General features: G+C 30.2%; 2 protein-coding genes across 3 annotated transcripts; one reads left to right on the top strand and one right to left on the bottom strand.

Moving 5' to 3' along the window:
- Nucleotides 1-118: 118 nt before the first annotated feature.
- On the top strand, nucleotides 119-2,705 carry LOC139095121 (uncharacterized). Its single transcript, XM_070646374.1, has 3 exons — nucleotides 119-535; nucleotides 601-938; nucleotides 1,010-2,705. The coding sequence occupies exons 1-3, from the start codon at nucleotides 366-368 to the stop codon at nucleotides 1,072-1,074; spliced, it is 573 nt and encodes a 190-aa protein (XP_070502475.1). The 5' UTR covers nucleotides 119-365; the 3' UTR covers nucleotides 1,075-2,705.
- Nucleotides 2,689-27,340, bottom strand: LOC139095120 (death-associated protein kinase 1-like). Of its 2 annotated transcripts, none has more exons than XM_070646372.1 (9): nucleotides 27,107-27,340; nucleotides 23,554-24,211; nucleotides 11,780-11,870; nucleotides 11,476-11,679; nucleotides 11,014-11,272; nucleotides 10,841-10,923; nucleotides 10,409-10,682; nucleotides 9,154-9,286; nucleotides 2,689-5,407 (listed from the first exon to the last, which is right to left on the bottom strand). In XM_070646372.1, exons 2-9 carry the CDS (start codon nucleotides 23,585-23,587, stop codon nucleotides 4,374-4,376), a joined length of 2,112 nt encoding a protein of 703 aa, XP_070502473.1. In that variant the 5' UTR covers nucleotides 23,588-24,211; nucleotides 27,107-27,340; the 3' UTR covers nucleotides 2,689-4,373. The 2 variants fall into 2 exon arrangements, with proteins under 2 accessions (XP_070502473.1, XP_070502474.1); XM_070646373.1 differs by having other exon boundaries at nucleotides 2,689-5,065; nucleotides 27,107-27,338.

Genomic DNA, 27,340 nt, shown 5'->3' with positions numbered 1-27,340 from the left:
TTGTTTATATTTTGAATACAAAAAAATTTTATTATTTTAAATTTTACCTAATTGATTTTTAATTAGTGTATATAAAATATTTTAACTGAAAGATGAATCAATAAATGTTAATTTAACAGTGGAGTGTGCTTTTAAAAAATTGAAAATTAATGAAAAATTCAAAAATATCAAAGTTGACTTAAACTGCGCATAAAAAATTGCGTAAATTTTACAAAACATTTAAAATAATTAACAAAAGTGCCTTATTCATACTCAATATAATTAAAGAACTGTATAAAATTAGAGAAAGTGAAAGTGAAAGTTTATTTTTATTTAATTTCACAATATTTTGGAGGTTATGTTTTGAAAACAAAGGAACAGCAAAAATGATGAGTTCCAGTGAGAAAAAAGTTTTAGTAACAAAAGTTACAACAGCAACATCAAGAAGAAGGATATCACCCAGATCACTATCAAAATGTCAAACAGAACGTGCTCGAAAAGCAAAAATGATATCAAAGTCACTATTTGGAATGTCTAACAAAGCAGAATTGAGAGAGTAAGTCTATTAATAATACATCAATAAGGGAAAATATATAAATCAAGTATGCTTGTTCATTTTAGGCACATTAAAGCAACCGGAACTGATTTAAAGACATCTCAATGGGAATTTGATTTTGAAGCTGGAAAGCCTACAAAAGTACAGAAGAATTATAAATGGGAAGCAGTGGCAAAAGACGAAGTTCCTCATATGTATCATGTAAATCATATAAAAAGACTCCATTCCGCCACTCAAAATCAAGGATTTGAAGGTCAATTACCTAAACTAAGGTATTATCATCATATAAAGAAGGTTGAACCTCAAGATGAAGATGAAAACATAAATAAAATATCAATAAAAACTCAGCCAATTACCGCAAGTGCCAAGAAAAATGGAAATACAGGACAGATGAAAATTACAGGTAATAATGTCTTTACCATCTTATATCGTCATACCATAACTTATTTATTTCTTACCTTTTTCTCATTACAGATTTTCTCAAAGAAAAGAAACGACTTACAGTAACGACGAAGAAAAAAACAAAGAACATGATATGATCCCTTCATCAATCTTTCATAACTGTAATGCATCCTTTCGTATATTGTTCTAGACATTTTTCATTCTCTTTTTCGATCTTTCTCTGTTTCGCTTTATATCAGGGAAGAAAATTTCATGTTGAATTTAATCAGTTTTTCTGATTACTTCGATTCGATGGGGTTTTGATGAGAGCAGTAGAAAGTGGAGAGTACATTGTACAATATCCATTGTATATTTATTATTATTTGAGAATTCTAAAGTGAATTAACTTAATTTCTGAATTAAATCATATTTAACTTACGTAAAAATGCTTACGTAATTGATGTGTACGTTTTTTTGTACGTATACGTATTTTGTTTACGTTTACGTCTATACGTACGTATTTGATATGTACGTGTTACGTTTACGTTTTGAAATAAAAAACTTGATTTTAGAACTAAATAAACAATCAATTCAATAGTATTCAAATCTCATCAAAACTAGAATCGTAATCAGAATATTTTTTACCTCTGTAATCTAGAAAATAATAAGTTATAATACTTAAAAAAATACCTTTGATGCTGAACATGAATGAGTGATATGACATAAATGTTCACGACATCAAAGGATATTTCATGTACTTGAAAAAAAAAAAATGGGAGAAAATCTCATTCAAATTATTAATGCTGCAAGTCAGCTCTAAAAAAAAGTTATTTGAATATGAATTTAAACAATTTTAAAAAATTATTAAAATTGTGCAATTTACTCCTGCTAAACTTTCTTAAAAATTCGTATCCGTACAATTAAGTTAAGGAAAAAGATGAAAGTTTAGCTGGAAGTTTTCTACAAAATGTACAATAGATATAGATTCCTTTTAATTGCACACAAAATTTTCTTATCCCCCATCCATAATTCCATAGCAGATTCTTGTGCCATAAACGATAGAAAAAGTTTTACTTCCCTTAAATTTCTTTTTTATGTAAATATTTTTGCTTTACACCCTTATTCATTCTTGGAAATTATTCAAGTTTTTTGATTTCGCACTCCAATTAATTCTTTTCAGTTTCCAAACTTTCTTTATGCTTTGTTAGTGATTTTTTTTTTGTACTTTTCTTATTCATTTGCAAATTAATCGTGTTTTCCTTTTTCTTGTGATTTTCCTTATTTTTTTTCTTATAAAGATTTTTTATTTTGAAGGATTTTTTTTATTGTTTTGACAAAAAAAAATTATTATTTACTACTTTAATTAAACTATTCTGTTGGTACTTTTAAGGCAGAGTTTTTCTGGTTTAGATTATGTTTAGTTAGGATTTAATCTGTAAAAAGAATGTTTGAAAACATTTAAAAATAGAAGATTTATCAAGATCTCTGAAAATTTGGATTGTTGTTGATTTGAGGAATGAGAATCGTACGGAAATGTTCTTGATTGAATGGCTGTTGCTGAATAGTTGAATGAAACTAAGCTTCAGGCTGATCAATTGAGAATATTTTCAATTTTTGTAGGATTTGTCATCAATTTCCTGCAAATTTAAAACATTTTCCTTCCTTAAAACAACAAAAATCACAAATTTCATTCAAATTATAATTCATAAGTCGTAAGTTGTTGTCTAAAAAAAGAATATTAAGCTATAAAAAGTAATAAAGGATTGTAAAAATCTGTTTACGACATAAATTATTCTTTATTTCCATTTATTTTACATTATTCATCATATTTACATAATTATATATTTTTTATTCCTTAATTCTAGGCTAAACTTTCTCTTTTTCCTTACTTTTACAGTATTTTTTACTTCTTTATTTAAAAACAGGGGTCGAAGAAGGATTTTGAGTCATTTCCGCGAATACCGGTTATGGATTCTAGGCTGCGACACTCGATAGGATTTATACAACTAGTTCAGCTATTATAATAGCGTCCACAAATCTCTGATACAAGTATAAAGGATTAATTCTCATACAAAGTCATTTGGCAACAAAAAATTGCCTTGAATAAGCAATAAAATAATTCCCAAGTGTCACAACCTGAATATAATTCTAAGATAAATTCCCATGCATTTCAATTCCTACGATATAAATTTTCATGTCGATTTACTTGCTCTAATTTTCTATTGTATTGTGCATGTGAGAATTTATATTAAACGGTTAATGACCCTTTTGCATTCCACTGCAGGAAACATTCATACACAATAAGAAAAATTTATCGCGCGAATCCCGCCAAAAAAATTCCGTCTTCAACCCCTCGCGTCTTAACTAGTTATCCATTCCCTTACTATGATATAATTTCCTTTATAAATATCACTCAAATTCAATTCTTATTGTTTCCCCTACCCCTATATATATATACTCTATTATTGTTACAATAATTTCTCTTTCACTTTAATTTATTATTTTGTACAAAACTCATTTTATTCATGACGACGACATTGACAATAAAAGATGAAAAATTTACTTCCACTTAAACTGATACTTTTGTTAGAGATTTTCTTCATAAAAAATGAAGGAACTAATGTTTCTTTAGTATGCAAAAAGAAAAACAGACATAATAATGTGGAAAGAACGGACGAGACAAAAAAAAATAACAAAAAGAAATCTTAACTAAAAGCAAAAATGAAAAAAGGGACATGAAAGTGACAGTCAATTGAGTGAGACAATGGTGGCAATGATTTTGTGTCTCTGAAATACTGAGACAATACAAAAACATTTAGATTAAGGACAATTTTCCTTGACAGATTGTTTGCGTCTTTTTGTAGACATAAATTATGAACTTTTTGATGGTCATTTGGTTTAATTGCTTAAGTAGTCGTTCATTATACGTGATAATGGATGATGGAAATGATTTATTATGCGGGAAAACTTGAGATTTCTTTGTGTTTTTTTAATGTAAGTGTAGTTTTGTGCCCTTTTTGTTGTGTTTTCTGTAAAAACTTAGTTTCACACCCTTAAAATCAAAAGTTTGCATAATTTCAACCTAACAAGGCTGATTTAGTCCTTTTGCTGCACTATTAAGCTACAAAACTTAAGAATCTTACTTGATTACTAGCTAATCAAGCCGGCAGCAGAGTCAGAGTCCGAACTTGTTCTCAGACAAATTTCCATCACGAGAATAAAGTGCGAACTCGAAGCCTTCTCTAAAAATCCCGACAAATTCCAATATGAATCTCATCAGAAGCGAATGCCATTCAAATTAAATGCTTTAAAAGCATTCAAATGTATTCAAAATTGAAATCTACACATCTAAAATTCCCCATATGTCCCATAAAATTTAAACATAAAAAGCTTCTATAAAATCACCAGCATGTTAATTATCATATTTTTCAATAATATTTAATTAAAAAATTTAAACTCATTTGCTTCTTTTCGACTCAATCAGTGCCTGCATATGTTTCACACTTGTTCCAGTCGATGCGTGAAGTCGAAAAAGTGCCTTAATTGTATTTATTGATCGTTGCTCCTCACCAAGTTGACCACAATCAAATGAGACACTTCCGTTTGGTAATCGACCAACAAAAGTTTCATGCCGCACCGACTGAAACATGTGATGATGAGTCTTATTTGAAAATGTCTCATCAAGAAAGTCAACAATTTTATTTCCTGTTAAAATATCAACAGCATCAGTTCGTGAAGTGTGGTTAATTGTCTCATCAAATAATTTCATGTCATGACCATCATCAATTGCGTTTTGCTTCTTCAATTTTGCTGGCTTTTCTGTTCTAACGATTGGTACATCTCGACTACTCGTCTGATTAATGCGAAATTTGGTACGTTTTGTTACAGCCCATGGCACATTACTCACAATTGAACTATCGTCGGTGAGTTTTGTAAACTTTTTGAATATTTCTGTAAACTGATTGTTCCTCTTATCATCATCATTCATTGACGTCTCATGAGTCTGATCCATTTGACTATCATCAATCTTGTTGTTATTATCATCAACAATACGATTTGATGTCAGGCACACATTTTTACCATTGACATTATGATTGTTGCTGTTATCTGGTTTTGTTGTTGTTGTGGTTGTTGTCGGTGTCTCTGTTTCTGAATAATGATTTTTTGTGATTTCGAATAAATGATTTGTTAATTTTTTAATTTCATCATCATAATAACATGGGTAAGAACCATCAACAACACCAGAAGGCAATAGAAAGCAATTATCAATTGATTTATGTCGATCCAATATGTGCAAATAATCTTTTAAGCTCACAATCGATGGTGCTTCATTTTGATTTGTGGTTAAATGTAATTTTGGTAATGTTGATGAGTTAATATTTGTATTTATGATTTTATCGTTATCATGCAATGACATGGGCGTATTATCGTTTTCATCGCTTGCAGCCAAACTTGCGGATGAGCTGTTTAATGATGGTGTGGGTGATGTATCTGTGTGATTATGATTAATGAAATGAGAAAAAAAAATTAAATATTCATTAAGCCTTTTTTAATACGGTATTAAATAAAATCAATAAAACAATTTGCAATGTGTTTAAGGCGTGTGGGATACTCTTAATCTGTAAGCAATTGGTTGTGTCTAAATGATTAATTTTGATTCTTTTTCTAAATTTGATGTTTTTTGTAATGTCTAAATTTGTTTACACATCAAATTACACATCGAAAATTTTACGTAACGTAAACCCTCTGAATAACGTAAAATTTTTACATAACAATTTTTTTTTTCACAAATTTCCCAAATAATCGACAAGCTATTCAAAAATCAAGGATATCCATCCCATTTCAGATTTTAAAATTCAATCAAACTTGCTTCCTACTTGATAAAAATTAAATAACAAGTTAAACGACAAAAGAAAAAAAAATCCAACTTGAATGAGGAAAAATCCCACAAAAAGTTTCAAGTCCATTGAGAAACAGAACTATTCTTGTTCCACTCAGTCATGAAAAGGCTTCATTGTGTGTCTTACTTCCTTCCGCATTTTTTTCTGGCATGAAAAAATGCTGCCTTTAAAGTTTTTTTTGTGCTTTTATGAAATAAGTTCTTTTTTCTTTCATTTTTTTTATTAAAAAAGTGTGTGAAAATATTTTGCTGTCCAACTTTTTATTTCTATCCCCATTTCAATCTCTTTTCCTTTTTTTGTTGGCTTTAAAATTCTATTTATATATGTGTTTTTCATTTTCCATACTTCCTTTGGGTAAAGTTTTCTATTTTTTGCATGTTCAAGTCAAAATTTTGAATCCTTGTTTGGATTTTTGGATGTTTTCAAGGGATGCTGCATGGTATCATCCTAATTTTGAGGTTAGGATTCTTTAATCGACTTTATCACACTTATTCAAGATAAATCGACCTCGACCTTGCCCAAGAATTTCTTAATCTTCTCAATCAAACCTTTATTCAGCAATATTTACCAAATGTCAATGAAAATTTACAACCTAACCTCAAAAAAAGAATTTCTCAATTTGATTTCCCCGAATTCAAGCACTTTTTCGAAGGAAAATGAAAATGTTAAAGTAAAAGGCTCCTTCTTTGTACGTCCTACACATATCTATGTAGATATATTCTTTATTATTAAATCTAACATCTGGTGGCATTTTCATATGTATTCAAAATATATGTGAATATGCAAAGTATATGCTTACGAAATAGGAAAGAAAGAGGAACATTCTTTTAGATATCATAGCTAGCAAAAGGAAAAGAAAACGAAAAAAAGCGTTAAAGCGACAAACATGCACAGAGAGAAAAAATAAGAATCAGAATAAAAAGCTATCGCCATACACCCTCAAAAAATAAAAAGTTTATTCAAATGGAAGCTGCTTCCTCGTCTTTCTCTCTCTCTCACAACCCGAAATTTAAAATTATGTGTTAGTATTTTTTTATATTTATTATTAGGAATCGAAAGAAAGCAAGCAAAAAAACTATTCTATTCTATTTTGGTATGACTATGATATGTATATGTATTATTTTCTTTTTGTATCATGAAGATATTCCATTGTATATGTACATTGATATGTATAACATAAATTGTATTTTTGCAACATATTTTTTACTTCTTCTTAAAAACTAGTGTTTTGGTTTACATTATAATATTGAGCAAGGAAATTTAGCGCATCTTTTTCTGAAAGAATTGGGACACTAAGATTCTAGAAGGGAATCTAGTTGACGGCAAGTTATAAACTAGATTTGTAAATTTTGAACAATTGAAATTCTAACGGATTTGTAAAATTCAAATTCTAACGGTTTTGTAGAATTCAAATTTAAACTGCATTCTATGTAGAATTCAATTCAACGGTTTTGTAAAATTCAAATTTTAGAATTTTTGATTCAAATTTCAACGATTTTAAGAGAATCCAAATTTAACGGTTTTGTAAAATTCAAATGCCATTGGAGTTGTAAAATAACCTCAAATAAGAATTGACTTTTCAATTTTTTTCAAATAAATATAAATCCCTTCCATGCTAAAGCATCTCAAATTTCCCAGAAAAATATGCGCAAAACACAGAAAAAAAACTACAAGAATATGGTAAATTCATTGTTGTTAGGCACTATTGTGATAAATATATATATATTTTTGTTACATCCACAGCGAACATTACGGTATTTAAGGATAGACGGAATCAATGTAGCATTGAAGGGATGCAATAGAGATGTCTATACACATGAGTTGTAAAAGCACAGCGATATTTTTTTTTATGTCATTAATTTTTCGTTATGCTCATTATCCTCTATGTAATTTATGTTTTTGGTTTTTTCTTCATGTTTTATTGTTATCACAAATAAAAAAATAGGAATTTATGTGCATTTTGTGGTTTTGTATTTTATGCATTTTTAATAGATTGGAGATTTTTTTTTATGGAAAGAAAGAAAGAGAAAAAAAGAATTTTCATTTTATTTCACAAAATAAAGAGTCGTGGATAGATAGGATCAAAAAATAAAGTCAAACAACCTTCCCTATCAAAGCAATAACTTTTCGTTTGATGACCAAAAAAAAAAAGCGAAAGGAAATGACATGAAAATGTCTTTGAGTAAGCTTTTGATTAGATTTTTTGCCATCATCATCATCATCATCAGAAATATCAACGAAATTAAGTAAACATCAAAAGCCTTATCGAAGTAGATCTTTGTATCAATTTTGGGCAGAGATGATAATCAATGATTTTTTATGGTCTATGGAGTTCAGAAGTTTAGATTGCTGTGTAAGTTACATGATCAAACCAGATATTTGGGTCAGTATCTCGGGTATATCCTAACCATACTAGAGTACATAACAGGAGCCGAGAAGAAGGCTTCTGATTTTAACTGTCTTTTTCTATCACACATTTATGGAATCTTGTCTTCAAATTAATAAAGTAGCTGCAATACTAATAAGGAATGTAATTTTTGTTGCTATTTTATAAATAATTCTGGATGTCATGTAACTTTTAACTGCTGTCAAATAGCAATACTGGATGTTGACTAGGGTTTGAAATATTCTGAGTCAGAACTGTCATTGGCTTACTCAGTCAGACTCCGGTAGTGGTTTGGTACGATATAACCATACCAGTAACGGAGAATTCAGTCTCTGTAATGCACAAGCTCAAACCTCCTAGTCAACTAGACCCAGTTGATATTTTAGGTTAGTAACTTAAGCTTCTAACTCCTCTAAGTCACTGAACTAGCTGATACGCTCAATGTTTAGCAATTCCAATCCAAGCTCTACCATCATCATTAATTTTCATCTCTGTCTCAGACCAAATTCTAAATAGACTTTGTCTCCGTTTCTAATACAACAGTGAAAAGGCAAAAAATAACATCAAAAGCGATTAAATCTCTATATGAGAGCATCCTCTTTCCTTTTTTCCGGATTTCTTTTCATGTGAATTTCAAATTAAGGGATAGAAGGAAGAAAAGAGTATTTTTATGAGGCATCTAAAGTGTTATGTTTGTGCAATAGTGATGATGATGATGTGCATACATCAAATATGTTTTTTTGTAGGAGGAAAATAAAAAAAAAAACAAGCTATTTATTGCTTCAGAAGCTTTTTTTTTGTGCTTTTCTATACATTTTTTGCGGAGCTGCTGCAGGCCAATTTGTATATCTGCGTATATTCTTTCTTTCTCAGTTTATCAACATTGCTGTCATTTTTTTTTATAACAACATCACATCAACATCACACATAAAATCTGGAAATGCCTTTACCTATTGATGATGAGATGCTCGCGTGGACTGGTGATATTGAATTTGAATGTTTATCAAACACATATGGCGTACTGTCATTCCATCTATCGACACAATTTCGTAAATTGTCTTTCGCTGTTATCAGCGTGTTGTCCTGTGAAAGAAATAGATACAGAAATACAGTTAGACATACGTGAGGAAACAAATGAAAAGCAAAATCCAATGAATCGTTAATTAAATTTGTTGCTTAAAAGGAATGTTGTTTTTGTTTTGTGTCGAATACAAAGTTGAAATGTTGTTTTTCGTGAGCCGGGGAAATTAATTTCGACTGTGTATCTAGATTGGCATTTAATTTGAATGCTTTTAGTCAAAAGTTTTTGTACAATACTCATATTCCTATGGGCTTCAATTTTTTTAAAGGATTATCTTTTCTATTTTCCTGATGCACTTTCAATTAGCCTAAATGGACACGATATTGGACTTTTAAACTAGCAGACTAAATGTATTTTGCATTAAATTTTAGAATAAAACTGGATGAAATTCACAATCAAAACAAATTTGACTAAAAGGGTGTAAAACTATGACAATTTTTGCATTATTCAAATTTAATTTGGCCGTTAAATTGCATAGAAATTTTAAAACATTTTTAAAAAACTTTAATATCGATTTAAGAATCTTTTTTGTTCACAAATTGATGACTTTAACAAAGTCATAAATCGTGCGTCCATTTAAGCTTGAAAAAGCACTTAACTAGAAAGTTTTGCCATTAACTTTCTCGCATATTTTTTTTCATGCTTCCACTTCCACCCTAAGATAGAGTGCCTTTATGTAACTAAGAATAAGAAAGTGAATTTCAATGTTTCGCATTTAGAAAATTGCCATTAAAATTAAAACATATCTTCATATAATATAAGCATATACACACAGTAAGTACTCAATATCAGAATGTATGTATACGTGAGATTATTTTCTATGTGAAAAATGTTAGGTTATGTTGAAAAATGGAAATATTCTAGATTAAATGTAAAGCTCAGTAATATCCATTAAAGTGAATGTTTGCTTATCTTCAAAAATCTACGTATTTTCAAAAATGGAAACGACAAAAAAAAGTCATCTCTTTCCTCAATTCATTGTCATTCATTGTAGATTAAAATGCGTAAAAAATTATTTCACGTGCCTTTGAATTGTGCGCCTTAATGAGGCATCAAAGAAATAAATTTAAATAAACAACTTTATAAGGAAAGCCATAAAAAGTTTTCATTTCCATTTAACTTACTTTATCCATGTAAACAGCTTTGAATGAGAGTGGATTAGATGGTTTGGGATTTGTTGGATGATATTGTGGCTTCTTTTTAATCCATCTATGTCGTAGGGCTTGCTTTGCTGTTAATCTATCGTCTTGCTCTTTTACTAATAATTTTGTAACAAAATCTATGCAATCTTGTGATACATTATCGAATGCTTCATCATTGAAATCATATTTGCCAACCGTTACATTACCCATCGTCTCTACATCACATTCTCCAGCGAATGGTGAAAGACCGCTCACACTATGTGATGCAGTTTAGTGATTTGTTTTTGAAATTGGAAAAGATAGATAGAAAGATTAAATTAAATATTTATGCTGCTATGAGACTCCAATCCCCCGCATACTACTGAACCCATGCCCCTATAAAAAAAATCAATTTTATTGCACATGCATACTTACAGAACGTACGCAATAACTCCAACAGACCACATATCGGTCGCAAATGTTATTGCATCAAAGTTCACGACTTCGGGGGCAACAAACTGCATTGTGAATAATGAAAATATATTTAATATATCAACAATAAATGAAATTTTCTCTCCCTTAACAAAGGAACAATTTTTTTTGCTCACCTCTGGTGTTCCAAATAGCACTTGTAATTTTGATGTCGGATCGTATTCACGACTCAATCCAAAATCAATAAGCTTTATTCGATTTCCCGATTCTGATAGACATAAAATATTTTCAGGCTTCAAGTCTAAATGGATAATGTTTTGATCATGAATGTATTCCATTGCTTCACAAATCTGACGCATGAAAATGGAGCAGGCTTTTTCTGTCAAGATAAATTTGTCGTCAAGGACACGGTCAAAGAGTTCACCACCCTCAATTCTGGAAAATAATGAGGTTAGGATAATGTCAGTAACGTATGCATTGTATCAGGTGATTAAATTTTGATTTAAGAGTTAAAATCAAGTTCATGTGAATCATAGACCACATTTGTTTACACAACCTCCTGCGATGATTTTCATTTCATATACATACAACAGGAATTCGCGTCGTAATGAAAATCAAAAAATCACTATTATACTCACAATTCTAAAACTACGCAGACCATTTTATTATACTCGTAGGCATCATACAGTTGAATAATTCTGGGATGATGCAAACGATTCATCATGTCCAATTCACGTTCAACATTTTTACGCTCTTTTCTGTTTGGTACGGCTATGAATTTTGCCGCTAAACAAAGTTTGGTTGATTTCTCTTTGCATTTGTAAACTGTGCCAAATTTGCCCCTAAAAATAATTTTGGAAAAAAAGAGATCAAAGGTTGAATATTTATGTTTGATGCAAATCGTTGTAACAGCTAAACGATCCCTAAAGGCATAAAATTTACCTCCCAATTTCCTCACACAAATCAAAATATTCCTTTATGTCTTCACCACGCTTTATGTTCACTTGACGATAGGGAAATTGCGGCTCAATTTCTGTAAGAGAAAGAGAAATTAAATTTAATGCGGTGATTCAGTAGCAGAAAATTTTCATCTTTTATTTTCGGTTTAAAAATAGTCGTCGAGTGAGTAAGCGACAGAAAGAAAATACCTTAAATTAAATTTACTTTCTGTGGCGAAAAGGAGATGTTTTCTAACGACATTTTATGATAATTGAATGTTATTTTGTTGTCGATTTGGATGACTCGGCAAACATTTTCTTATTTTAACTAATAAGCATTGTTTTAAGATTACACTTGATATGTAAACTAATGAGTAAGTACTAAATTATGAATTGTAAACAATTTTAACTCCAATTAACTGCTAATTGATTTATTAATTAACAATTTAAAATATTTTCCGCAATTAATTGTTCTCGATTGTTTTTTACGAAACAAAAACGTACGTAAATTCTTTGCATCTTTCTCTGCTTCAATTTAATTTGAATTTTCTAAGTTCGTTACAAATTCGTCCTGACAATTCTATTGACCATAAAAGGAATTTTCATCACGAAAATGCGCGTCATTTCTCATTAAATCTTCTTTATACTTTTCACAAATTATTCACATAAAAAATAAGATGCCGTGTACGAAGAAAGAAAGGTGATTAAAAGTGTAAAAAACAAAAAAAAAAGAAATGTAGATTAATGGCGCTGCCCAGATGATGTGGTCGTCTTTTAATTCCGAAGTTCAAAATCTACATAGCAATAGTCTCGCTAAAAATATGAGTAACTCGGCAACAGGTGAAGGAATTTAATAAATCAAATGAGCAACGACATCACAATTTTTTTACAAATCTTTTCTTATTTTAATGAAGGTCAGGTACGGCAAACATATTTCTTTATTTTTGCTTCTTCACAAAAACGATCAATTTAATGGCGTCCTTAACATTTTTTTCACCACATGATTGCTTTTTTCACACAAATTTTTTGTTTTTTTACCGTACAAATTAAAATGTTCTACGGAGATGACATTTTACAAGCGAATCGATGTGTGAACATGATGACTATAAGAAGCGAAGAAGAAATACATAAATTAGAGAAAATTGTGGGTTAATAGTCAAATTAAATTTAAGGTTAATGAGAAAATAAGAAGAAAATGCGGAAAGTATAATTTTTGTAACAGAAAATTGTGTGAGGCATTGCTTTTAAGATTTGAATTGAAGCGAAGCGTTGCTTTTTTGTAGTTGATGCGGAAAATGAGGCAAAAAATTTTGTTTTGAATTAATTTAAGAGATTTTTTAATTGAAAAGACGTCGGTGCTATATTAGGTAAGTTTTCTCATGACAGATAATTGGGAATAAATCCAATAAAACTGAAAAGTGATTTTAAAAGCTTTTTAATGTAATTTAAAGGAAAACTTTCATCTGACAAAGCCACATTTAAACTTTCTAACATTATTCATCAAGTTTAACTTTTAATATCAATTATAAGTATCTTTCACACTTTATTCATCAGTAAACTTTAAAGCTTATTAGCATCACATTGTATATATAAGTCAATTTTCCGCAACATAAGTTTCAATATTTTCATCTTCTTTCATTCCATCTTATTGTCATTCATCGTGCATAGTACAAACATTAAAAGCATTCTATTCACAGTCAAGAAGAAAATATTCTATTGTGTGTAAATATCATTTTTACGATGTCACTTACATCTTACTTCTTTTTTCTTTAAAAAAAATGTTGAAAAATAGAAAATGAAGAAGCGTTTGAAGGTGAAGGTAAATGGCATTCATACGCTTTAACGGTTCTTATATGTGCGCACGACAACAGAGGAATTTCCTTTCAATTCTTTCATTCACTGACATTTTTTTTTCCTCACTCTCTCAATTCTATCTATCATCTATTTAGCTAATAAATAACACTCTCGTGTTTACATTCAGGCGATGTCGGGATGATGATGATAATGTTAAGGATATATATATGAAAATGAAGATGATGATGATGATACGATTGGATGACAAAGTGTTTTGTTGAGGTAGAAAATTCATCTGATTGACGTACGTGTGTATCATCGTCGTTAGATGAACATTGCGTCTTAAAGAGGATTAAAATTGAAATAATTTGCCATTGAATAAAGATTATTGCCATTTTTATAAACCTATTTACCATCATATGAAAATATATGCGCATGATATGTCAATTTAGATTCTATATGATAACATGTAACGAGTATTGACATTTAAGTTTGAGGATGTAAGATATTATTCTTGAAATGATTCATGCCTAATCGATACTGCTCGTGTCAGTTAGTGAATGAGATCGCTAGAAACCCTAGACTGTCAGTAAACATAATTAATAGAAATTCATTGCCTCATGAATTTCATCAAAAAAATCAGTATGACAGCTACTTCAATTAATTTCTGTGTATTTCGATTTTTACAAAGGAAGTAATTAATTTTGAATCAGAATTTTGTAGAACGGCTGAGAGGCTGTTAGTGAATAATTGAATTTTTTGCAAACAAAATGCGCTCAATTTCCTTTAATGATTTAATTTCCCCTCATTTGATTGCCACTCCCATATAATATTGCCAAGTTCAAGAGACTACCTAATGTGATACTTGCTGAACAAAATGAAATCCTCGTCTAAATTCGATTTCATGTAATTTAGAGCGTCATGATTGCGATCCATCTGTGTATTCGCACAAGCAGACAGAAATAAAATTAATTTAAAATCAATTGCTATCGAGAAGCCCTCAGCTGTTCAAATGTATGAACAAATTTTTCAATTTTCTCTCTTTTTTCTTTCGTCTTCATTCAATTGAGAGTGTCAACTTATTTGAGATATATTCAAATATTGTAATTAAATCTTCGTTTCAAGGAAGGGAGGAGGATGGGTGCTGTGAATTTATTTTGGGGGGTGGAGGGCTTCTTAGCAGGGGTATAGCGATGTGCCTTTAAATTTCCATATATTAATCATATATTTATTTATAAACTCCAAGAAATTGATCGCATTTTCCAAGAATTCACTCATAATTTATTCCCAAACTCTTTCCTAACCCCTCAGCATCAGCCAATCCAAAAGCAGTCGATGGATGAGAAAGAAAAATTTCCAGCACGTCTGTAAATTTGTTTTTTTCAATTTAAAGTAATTTCCGAAAATAATTTACAATCATCTTGAAACTTCAGCTCCACTTCAGCTCTTAAAGTTATAAAAATTTAATTTAGAATTGAAAAAAAAAATGATAAATAAGGAAATTTCTTTTGACTCACATCCTTCCTTAATTTAAGACTAATTCAATTCCTAAATGAGATTTCATTCAATTTCACATCAATCATCATCATACTTTTTTGCATGCTGTAGCAAGTGGATATAATCTAATAAATTTTAAAATTAATGGCAAATTTTGCCATTTGGCGAATTGAAAATTGTGCGGAACGAAAACAACATAAAGAATAGTTTTGTTTATGAATGAAGTCGCATTGACCTATAATTTGGCCTAAACAAATGATGTTTTTCGCGACTTCTTGTTACTAGAATATTTATTTGTAGCATAAAACTGAGAGGAACCAACAATACTGCGTAAAGAATCATTTCATTGAGCTCGTTGATACAAATGGATAGCAATAAATTATATAAGATCAAACAAAATTCAAATTGATGACTTTATAGAAAATGACGCCATTGGGATGAAAATATTTACAGGATTTTTCGTGCGAATATATTTTAGTCGTGAATTAAATTGATGAATTTTGCTTGGGGATTTGAAAATTTATTTTTATTTCAATCAATTCATCAATGCGGACAGATCCTTTACATTCTATAAGGTCTATATATACATAATTTTAAATTATTGACACATGATAAATAAGCTATTTTTATTTTACATTTTTCTTCTACGCCTTGAGGAATTTGAGTTGACCATGAACGTGGACAGCATATAAACAAAGACGATCTTGAAAATAAAATGTCAGAAAATCGAGAAAAAAACAAACTTTTCAAAAAATGTAGAACAAATTTTAATTGGCTTATTTTGATGATGATGACGCAAAGGACAACTTGTGACCAGATTATGTTTTGGTTTTATGCTTATTTATTAGAGTTTATTAATGGCGCAAATGGCTCAAAATGCGTAAATGCCTCAAAAGCTACAATATTAAAGTGAAACCGGTACAGCTTGAATTGAAAACACAGATTTAGAATCATTGCCTAATCCGAGAGTCACTCGACGCTAAAAAACCGGAAAATAGTCTTCTAGATCATTGTAAACCTAGCGTGGTGCCGAATTTAGTCCAATCTGACTCGAAACTAGAGCCACACCGGCCTAAGAACACTAATATCCGACAATTTCCACGCCATATGCCTTTCGAATAAGCCTCAAGCATGATATCTAGTCACTAAAGTTCCAACTGAACATTTGGCGCCAATTTAACGAGACATAGACCTCAAAAAACAGAAAAATTGTTTTATTACGCTATTAAATTCAAAGCAACACAAAAATCCTCCCATCCACACGACCGCATTCATGATGATTAATACATGTAATATTTGCACGCGAAAGAGAAAATAATTAAATATGAAAATTTAATTGCAAATTCTGTTTTTCCTTACAAGACAAATCACATTTTTATGAGACAACATTACCCATACGATTTCGTTTAATTGATACCCATAAATATCCGATACATTAAGTCCTCAAACATTATTACATTCATCAATATTAATTTATATGGGAAAACGAAAATGTCGGTGTAATAGGTAGGATGTTCCAGTATGGTGATTTTGTGGGGATTGATTTGGAGATATTGGGGTAACCTGAGCGACACTAATGAAGAAGGCTCCGTCCAGGAGTTTGAAATGCTCTAGTAAATCTCTTTTATTAATACCAAATGTAAGCCGCATCCATGTGGTTGCCAAATGACTGCCAAAAATGAATTCCTGAAGAATACCTGAGATACGCAACTTAGAAATGGGAAATTTTAAGGATTTCTCGAATTCTAAGCAATAATTCAAAGTAAAGACCCCCATGAATATTCAATATATAGGAATTCAGGTTCACATCTGGTCAAAATCCCACAAAATCCAACAAAATCATCCTAAAGATAATATGTGTGAGAGAAATGCCAAAGGATTTCTAATAACCATTAACCAAGATGGTCTGAAATAATTATAATCTTCATACCAAAGGTCGGGGATGGTTAAGAAGAAGAAAAGAAACTTCCAATTAACATTTATGAGAGGCCTATGAACGCAATTTACTTGTAATTAACAATAATCAACACTTAATTATAGACTGTTGCTGCTCATTAATTCTCGATGAAGGAGTGTAAGGATAATAAATTTAACGGAGTAAACAAAAATAAGACATTATTCAGCCTATTTATGTTGAAAATAGTTTAAAATAAATTTTGTGTAAATTCTTCTACGAAAGCCATAATATCCTAGGCTTACTGTGGATGGGAGGGAGAAAAAAATTCAGAACAATCATTTATCTTAATACTCTTTAAATCTCTGATAAATTTTCAACAACAAGCATTTATGCTCAAAAAATATATATAAATTTATTTTAGACAAGTCATTCATTTAAAAAGCTTTACTAGAACATAACTTTCATCTTAAATGTTTATCAATGACCCTACCCACCATGAATATTGTTGTTCGTCTTTCACCAAAACGGTATCGAAAATGATTTTTCTTTTTTCTGTTTGTGAATGAAGTGAAAATTTTTATTTGATTGACTATTTCGATGGATGTGAATTGTAAAGAGATGCGGAATTTTGGGATGAAGGTTGAGAGAAATTGGTGTTTGAATATTGATTTTTTGAGTGTTTGTGTTTGATGTGAAATTTTAGAGGTTTACTTCATCAGAAATCCATTTAAGCCTTAGATTGAAGCATTTCGTCCAATTTTACATTAATAACGAAATAACGGTCAAAATAACCTTTGAATTTGAAATGACTTGCAGTAGTTTCACACCCCTTAATATTTGTTTACATTCTTAAGTTTGAACTTACAATCTTTGCAGAAAATATCATTCAAAATGTACTTTAATTTAATTATTAGACACAAATCAACATACAATTGCTAAACTTAGAAGGTTTGTGATTGTTGAACTTATTTAGCAACTATTTAGACTGAACAGAACAAACTCTTTATGCGAAATTGCTTAAATTTTGAAAATTCATTCCAATTTGCTTTTCATAGAAATTTAATAGACAAAAATTGCATGGAATTTAACTCATCTCTAGAATCGAACTATTGAACACGAAATTCACAAACCCTTCAAGCCTCTAATATCAGTCAAACAAAAGCACATACAAGGAAACAAAAAAGAATCGTTTAGGCAAATATTTTTCGCATGAGAAAACACTTTGTTTGTCATTCATTATTCATTTCTGAGATGGAGAAATGCAAAAAAGTGGTACACATTGGCGCCTTTAAAAATAATAGGAGAAAAGTGTTTTCATTTTGACTAAACATTCCGAAGCTGTCATCGCAATGCCGCAATAACTGCCACGACATTTGTTGTTATTATTGTTTGTAATATATGCGGTACTAAGCACTCAGTCATACTCACTGAAATAGTGGACTGAAAAATTTATTACAAAACATTCTCGAGTGCCAAAAATGGATGTGAATTTTTAATTTAAGTCACATTCCGCAATTTGTCATTTTCATGAATCTAGGAAGTGACAAAAAAAATAATTTTAATTAAAATTAATCATGTTCATGAGGATGTCAAGTGAAATAAAATGACATTAAACTCTGCATATTATTTACTACATTACTTTGTCATTTGACTATACAATATTATTTCGCATTCCTATCTTGCCATTTTCTTTCATTTTTTTTTTCTCTGTTTATTATAAATTGCGCACTTAAGGAAGGAGAGAAGTCGAGAAATACAATTGAGTTGTTGCCAGAATTTGCTTCTGTTGATATTATCAGACAGATTCGTTTTTTTCTTTCTTTTACTCAAATTGTTGCTGTATCTAGATGATTCCTTTTTCAAAAGATTTTTTTCTTTTATTTCTCTTTTTTCTCATTCATTCAAGCATGTTTTGAGATAATCTCGTGTCGAGTGTTTGAACAAGAGAATTAGAAGGAAAATATTTAAATAGCTTTAACTATATAAAAGCCATGACGATATAAATAATAATAATAACGATTCGAGTAGACAGTTTACATTTTTGAATATTTTTCAAACTCATTTGAAAATATAAATATTGCAAATTTTGAGATTAAAACTGTTAATTTAGATAATATATTATATTTTGAGATTCTTTGGATGAAAATAAGCTGAATTTAAGATGTTTTTTATGGGTTACTTCTAATAATAACCATGAAGGTCTAAATATTTGTGGTATTTTGTTCAGTTTTGTGATGTTTTCTTCTTCTTAACAGATAGATTAGCAAAAATATAAATTGTGGAATTTCTTCAATGAACAACTGATACTATTTGTTGCTAAGCTCTAGAGATGATATTTGGTGCTAATCAACATTTATTCTTAAACTGCAATAAAGTCTGGATTGTCGAGGTTTTCACTGAGTAATTGCTTTGCTCAAACCAATCTAGTTAGTCATTGATTGTTCTATATTTTTTAATTTTCTTAAGAACTTAATATCCAAGCAATTCAAATGTTTCAAATATTCTTAATAGCCTTAATCAATCCATACAGTGGCAGAGTCAGAAACTTGTCAAGGACCTCATTCCATATTTTTTTCCCAAAAAGATTCTAGGAAAATAAAGAAGATAATTTATCGAATTAAGGATTATTGAACCAAATCAGTCTCACTTGGCTACCTCCTGAATCTATATCATCGTAACAGATTGCCTTTCAGAAGAACTCAAATTGAATTTGGAAATTCTCAAATTCAATTCAGATACAGCACATACATAACACAAAAAAGTCCTTCACCTCATCTTAACAGAGCCACTTACTTCTCAATTTACATAAAAACCATAAAAAATTTTCAATTAAATTTTCCTCTCATGTCACTTCTTTTATTCCATATTGTCTAAAAATAAAAGCAATTTCAAATTTTTTATGCCTTTCAAATTTCATATTCTTATTTACTCCTACCTTTTTTTTCATAATCCTTTCATCAAATTTAATATATACAATTTAGAAGAAAATCTCATTTACATCACAACACGAGAGTGAGAAACAGGGAAACCTGTTCAATTTGCATTTTAATTTTTATTTCTTCTTCTTTAACTTAATTCGATTTTTCCATGAAAAATGAAAATGTTGTAAAAGAATTGAGTTGGAAGTGCAATTTATCAGAAAAATGGAATTATTACTTTCCCTCTACTACAGTATACAATACCTTTCTATTTCAGATATCTAGCTGAGAGTTTTTTTTTTGTATACACAAAGAAAACAAATGAAATTGCAGCTCTGCATGATCGTTCATCTGAAAAATGAATGCTTCAATTTTTTAACGTAAACTAACATTGAGCACAAAATTTGTAGACTGCATTTGCTTATGGAAAATGTTTTCATAATTTATTATGTAGTATTTTTAGCGTTTCTTTTGTTGATTTTAATGGGATTATGAGGTTGTGTTTGACTGGCTGTAGAAAGGATTGATGGACAATTTAAAAATTATTGCGTTGGTCAAGATTTATTGTCGTAGAATGAGTTATTATGAGAGTTAAAGATGTCAAAATGGATGTTTTTTGGCACTTTTGTTTTATTGTCAGCCTTGAGGAAGGTCAAAAGTAGGAAAAAGAGCAGGATGACTCTACAAACATCAGTTTCTAGCTGCACTATTAACCAAAAATGTTCAAAAAGTCAAAATTCAGTTCTAAATCCTTCAAGAGCATTAAGACAAGATTCTAGATTCCCAGAAATGACTGTCTTGAACTGAGGTCGAAGCTGATTTGGATTCTATATGGAAAGATCGACAAAAAGCAACTTCGAGCTCTGGTTTTGAATGTCAACCAACCCATTTGAATCCCAATCTAACCTCCGCATCCATATGCGCCTCATCAACCCATCCAGTGACTTTGCAACCTCAAAATTCCTTCCTGACATCTTCATCACTTTAAAAAATATTTATATTTATATTTATTTATTTGTTTTAAAGACGGAAATAAATTCCATTGAAATAGCAATTCTTTAATCTTTGCCATTTTTCTCTGTATTTCACATGATAGTTTCAGAATTCCAAATCGCAAGGAAGAGGAAAGAAATATATCGGTTATTAAGACGCCATTCAAATCATACGACAAACGAAGAAATATTATTTATTTTTCTCTCTTATATTTGAATGGAACACGGTAGCTCGTAAAAGATGCTCTTTTTTCCCTTTTTTCCTACATTCATATTTATTTATGACTTAAGTCATTTGTCCTTATCAATATAATACAAATCGCAAAAAATGCATAAATTTTTATTGAGGATAGAATCCAATTTTAAGATCGAATAGAAAAATTATAAGGAAGTCGTTTGTGCCAGAAGCGCGATTTCAAAGGAAATAAGATGGATTAATAATAGTCAATGACACGAGCAAACAAAATGTCATAAAAATGCACTAATGAGCACGTTTTAAGATTATTGAAGTAATTTGTAGGTTAATTTTTCGAATAATTTTGAATATTTTCATTATAATGACTTGTAGAACTACTACTCATCCACTGACTGACCCAAATGAAGAAGACTTCGCCACATGTTAAGGCTCTGTGCAACAGAGCTTCATGTGAAATCCTAAAATTAATGCGCAGCCTTCTTCAGTGTTGTGTCGCTTGAGTAATTCTTCTGTTCCTGCTTTTTTCCGTCTATATCCATCAAACTACACATTTCCGATAGCATGTCACTGAACTTAATGATTTACACAGGCTTTTCTAGCGTCATTCAGCCTCAGTTTACATATTATAATTAGATTAGTTCGATACAGCTGCAAATTTCTCCAATATCGAAGAAAAATCAGTGTGGAAACGGGTTCTGTATCGCATTATTTTCTAATATTTACACAATTGACGTCAGCAATAGATGTCTGCAGATCAAAAATTATGTAAATAAAATTGAATTTTCTCAATAAGCTTTGGAATTAAATCCCATAAAAAATTATTTCGTTAATTGCGGAAATTATTTCGATAAATTTTGTAAGCAATTAAGGAACGACTAAAATTTTTCCCGTTCTGTTCATATCAATTAAGATGATGAAAATTTCAGCATCAGGTGGGTGAAAAGTGCTTCATTATTATTAGATTTTGATTAATATTTAATTCTTCATACATATACAGCTTCAGAGAGCTATACAGGTAGCTACTATATATTAATAATTTTAATGAAAATTTTATTAATATCCATTAAGATTGAAAATTTGTAATGAAAACTGAATTAGAATTTCACTCATTCATTCATAAATGAATTAGTTACGTATTGAAATGAGATGTTTAGAGCCTTTTAAGACTTCTAGTAAATACTGAATTTTAGAATTTATTGTAAAAAGTTTACGATCAGCTTGTTTAATTGGAATAAATTTTACATACTAAATGAGATTTTAGTCGATGAATTTCATACTAGCTAGGTGGTTCAAGTCACGTAGTAATCACAGGATTGTAATATGATGTTGTTGTCTCAAAATGAGATTTCAGCAGTTCTAGGTCATACATTTTACTAGATTTTACTCATTTGTTTACTGTCTTTGTCTTGTATTTCAAAACCGGCTTGAGTGGCTTATTATGGATTAGAATCAAGGATACAAAACTGATCAGAATGCTTTGGTCCTCAATCCTATCTACAATATTGTAGTAACTCAAATTCCTTAATCTAAATGTAGAACTCAAATCCAAAAACCGAATCAATTCAATGACTCAGACCTGAACTCTCACAATTTTTCACACAATAAAGTATTCATGCAGCAGCTTTGCAGTCGAAACACGCCCAGATTTTCAAACAAACATCTCGTGTCTCAAATTGAGAAGAAAATAGCGTTGAAAGAAACATATTGCTATTGAAAAAATAAGACGTAAGACGTCAGTAATATGACGCACAAAGTGTGTGAATGATGGTCAATACGGATAATGCTGCTGTTTCTTCTGAGAAAGTTTCAATTTATAATTACAAAAAATTTCAACGAAATCAGTTGAATGTAATGTAAGACTCACAATATTAATGAAGTTCAGTCATTTTAAAACTCATAAATTCTTAAGAAATTCAATTATTAGTTCTGATACCTTCTACTAAGTATCATAAATCCTTCTCATTTTACAAAATCACGTTTCTATAATTTAATTCCTCACTAGTTTACAATCCAACATCAAAAAGGAGTTTTAACTCAATTAAAATTGCACGAGTTTCCGATCAACCATAAAATTATATACAAACATCCTTCCAAACCGCAATTATAGTAAGATAATTACTCAAAATGTAACAAAATTCTCTTTGGGGGTGTCATTAAGAAATGAGGTTTGGTAAGAGTTTAGTTCAGTGGTGGGCAAACTATGTGCCGCGACATATTAGCTATGAACCGTAAACAATTCGAAGTTTCGGTCGAGACTTACCATTAAGGTGTGCCGGAATTAATAACAGGTTGCCCACCACTGCTTTAGTATGTTAGTCTCCTTTAGAATCAATTTGCAAGTTCTAAGATCTTAATAACACTAGTAAAGCTTCTCATAGATTCCTTTCAAGTCATTGACGTCACTAATAAACGACTAATATCCGAAAATAATTACCATATGAGGTAAAACTTACAAAAAATAATCTTAAACAATATCACGCTTACCTCCAACAGGATCTGTTTCATCAACTTTAATCATCTTTCTTGATTCTGTTTGTTGCTGTGCTTCTGTTTATTGACGTAATCGGATTGAACCACTAATGAGAATTTTTCTCTATACTCTCTTGTTGTTGTTTTTTTTTTTTCTTGTATTTTAATTGCTTTTTCCACTTTACATTTAACAAGCACAAAATAAGATAAAAAAAAGGAACTTGCTTGCTTACTTCTATTCAGCGTCTGTTTAAGTATTTTATTTTCACCTTTTTCTTCGACCCTCAAAAAATATTTTTATATTTCTTTTGAGAGAGAGTGAGTTATATTCTTCGTATATATAATTAGTATTAAAGGTTATTTATCGTCGACTTTTTTATCATTACTGTATGCACTCTATAAACTCTTTTATTTTAATATATTAAACTTGCTCCTTTATGGATTATTTTTTCACTTCCTAAATGTCACTAAAATGTTTATGTACACACAGAGGAACGGAAACTTCCTTTAACTACTGTAAAGATGTTGATATTAATTTTTCTTTTTTTTTCGTTGCTACTTTGATACATCAAACACTCGTTTAATACAACGTGACGCTAAAGTCAGCTTGTCGTTGAATGCACTGCTCGTGATGTTCTTTTTATTTCTCCTTAACTATATACTTTTTTTTTCACTATAAATAGAAATAAAAATCTCATTAGAACGTTGTGAGCACAATCTATGCCACTTTTTTTAGCACATTTTCCGAGTTGATGATTTAGAAAAGTAATTATGTTCGTGAATTTGCGCAATGTCTATTGACTTGGTTGTCACTTTTTTATGGTATGGATAATCAATGTTTTTTAAAGAGGGTGAATTTTTGAAGATTTATTTATTGGAAAATTTCGATTGAAGAGTTAATTTGTTGACATAGAAGGTAGGCAGTAAGAAATTAGATGTCGTGAATTTATGTGGAACACTCCCAATGGATCCGGGTGTCATTGCCGGGTGAAATATAATCAAAATTAAACAGATAATTGAAATTCCCAAAAGTTCTTTGACTTTTGGCATTCAGCATACCCTAAAAGGCAAAGAGTATGCTTTCATGGTGCATAGAAAACTCTACGGGACCTAAAAGCGGTCTCTTTCCATGTTATGGATAGATATTGAGTTCGAATTGATATACTAAAATCATAGAGCCTTATTAAAGTCATTGAACAACTTCATGGCTTTTTAGAATTACAATGCTGCCTCTTTTCCTGGCTACAACAGCTATTTCTGCTAGCTATCTACTTTTAGACCTATTAAATTCCAAAACGATGTCAAATTCAGCATAGAAGTGACTATAGTCATTAAGAACATAACAAAGGAATATTCATTAATCTCTTGTCAACACTCTGGGATTATCCAGGAATATCAAAATTGGCAACAAACATAGCTATTTCCCTTCATTATCATCAACTCCATCAAAATGCGCTTCCAAACCACCCCAAAAAGTCCAAAACCAAATTTTCCCCACCATCTTGTTTCCTTCTAAAATTGAATTTTTATTTTCTTCAATTTTACTTTCTTTTTTTGCTCCGAAACCTCTGCATCGTTGGACTGAAATGATTCAATTAGGTTTCATTCCACTTCAAGATTCTTGTTGAAGTCTGTATTTTTATATTTCATTGAATGAGCGAGAAACAGACTGATGCACTTCATACTTTAATATGACGAAAGTATTTCTTTCTTTTTTTGTGCGATCTTGAAAAGAAGGAAGAAGAAGCATCAAAAAAAAAGTTGAAGAGTTTGTTTTTCAAATTTTTTTAACGATGAGAAACAGCAAAATTTTGTATGAACTCGGGCAATAAGGCGAATCTCACATATTTGCAGAAGCTGCTTTTGCTTCTTTCTATAAAGGAAACGGAAATTTGATTCGTGCTTAATTTCATTAATTTTTTTCCGTGTTTTGCTTTTCTTTTTTGGCGTTAGCTGTGAATAAATTTCACTTATTTTAAGTTCATGGACGATATTCATTTAAATGTGAGATTCTCTCAAGGATGTTGGGGGTTGATGGTTTTATGATTTGTTATTAATTAAGCCACATCTCGTGTTAAAATAAAAATTTATTGTTTAAAGTAACTTTCTTTTGGTTTTGCGGTAAATATTATTGTGAAGATTTTATAGCATATGGCCTTGTCTAACTTGCTTCTTCCTCACACCTTTAAGTTTCGATGAAATTTATTGTTTCGATATGTAAATATTAGAGTTCATTGCGTTGAAATATGTGAAAATGGCATGATGATGATGCAGATGTGATTGATTTAACACGAGGAACCTTGCGGTGTGTTGTAAACATTGTTATTGGTCTGTTTGGAGAGGTATGAAGGGTATTTTGCTTTTGGAAAAGCAGATAATAAATTCGTGGAGTGATTTTAAAATAAATATTCAAGTGCATTTGAAGATTTATTAGAATTTTACTTTGAGATGCATAACATATTGAGAAAATTGCTGATCATTCGAAAGCTAAGTCACTTGAAAATCAAATTTTGATTATATTTCAATGGAATTTTTAGAGCTGATAAAGAAAGATGAATTTGTGCAGTAAACTCATTCAAATTGCAATTTTTTAAGGCCATACATTATAAGCTAAATTTTGAATCACAAAAGAAGCCAGAATTCATGTTTCATGCACAAAATTGATGAAATTTGACCTTAGAACTGAGTCAAGTCGGACTGAAACTGGATTTCCAGTCATTTCTAAGCCGTTTGTTTTACGGGTCAATCTTAACAATTAAGATTGTATATTAAAGAAATTTAGAAGCAGCCGCTGGTTAATAAGCGCTGACAAAAGGCGTATAGTGTCCTTAAGCCGACGTGACTCTCGCATGGAACCAGATGCAATAAAATCCGGTTCATAATATGTTCTTATAACTAAAAAACTTAATCATTTCAATAAACAACATATCCTTAACATGAAAATGATTCTTTTCAAGCTGGATAAGACGCCTTCATTAGAAAATATTCAATTAACCTTCAAATTTATTAATAAACTTTTTCATATGACTGAACTAGACTCGATTTACGTCAACCGATAAAATATCCCACTCTATTAAATTCATCGAGTTCTTATCTAATATTGCACATTTTATAAAGTCTGCAAATCTTTTGCCACTCCATAAATTTTCTCCCGCAGTGAAAATTGCAAAATTTTCTCTCAAAGCAAATGAAAAAAATTTCATTAATTTTTAATATACATGAAATTTACAACATATGAAGCACATTCCACTCATTTTTTTATATCCATCCGTTAATGTCAATCAACGACTTTAAAAAGAGTCTTTAAAACATTATTTTTTATCCCCTTCTGCTCTCCGCTGATCATTTAAATACAATCATCAGGTTTCACTTCATCTCATTATATTTTCTCCATCACGAAGCAGTTCGGAGTCGGAGCAAATAGAAAAAGGAATTATACAATGAAAAATCTTGTTATCTTTATCGTAGTTCCATTAAATAGCATTTTATGTACTCTCAACGCTGAATCTCTGGTACGTTGATGAAAATGCTTGAAAGAAATCCTTTTAATTAATTCTATTCAACTCACACTTTTTTTTTCACTCAAGTATGCCGTAGCTATTTCAATTATCAAACAAGACTCGAGATTTTTTATTTTATTTTATTTTTCAATGAAATGCAAGAAATCTTAATTAAAAAAAAAAGCTATCAAAAGCTGAGTAAATTCAAATGATAAAATGAAATTCTTATCCACAAAAACTTTTTTTGAATCAATAGAAATAAAGATTTTTTTTTCTATTTCTTTTCAAATTCACGGTTGAAA

This window comes from Chironomus tepperi, unplaced genomic scaffold, assembly GCF_022539635.2.
Source record: "Chironomus tepperi strain 1889 unplaced genomic scaffold, CSIRO-AGI_Ctep_v1 contig_359, whole genome shotgun sequence".
In the NCBI taxonomy this organism is placed as follows: domain Eukaryota; kingdom Metazoa; phylum Arthropoda; class Insecta; order Diptera; family Chironomidae; genus Chironomus; species Chironomus tepperi.
The sequence above is the reverse complement of the archived record's forward strand: the minus strand, read 5'-3'. Positions and strand labels throughout refer to the sequence as shown.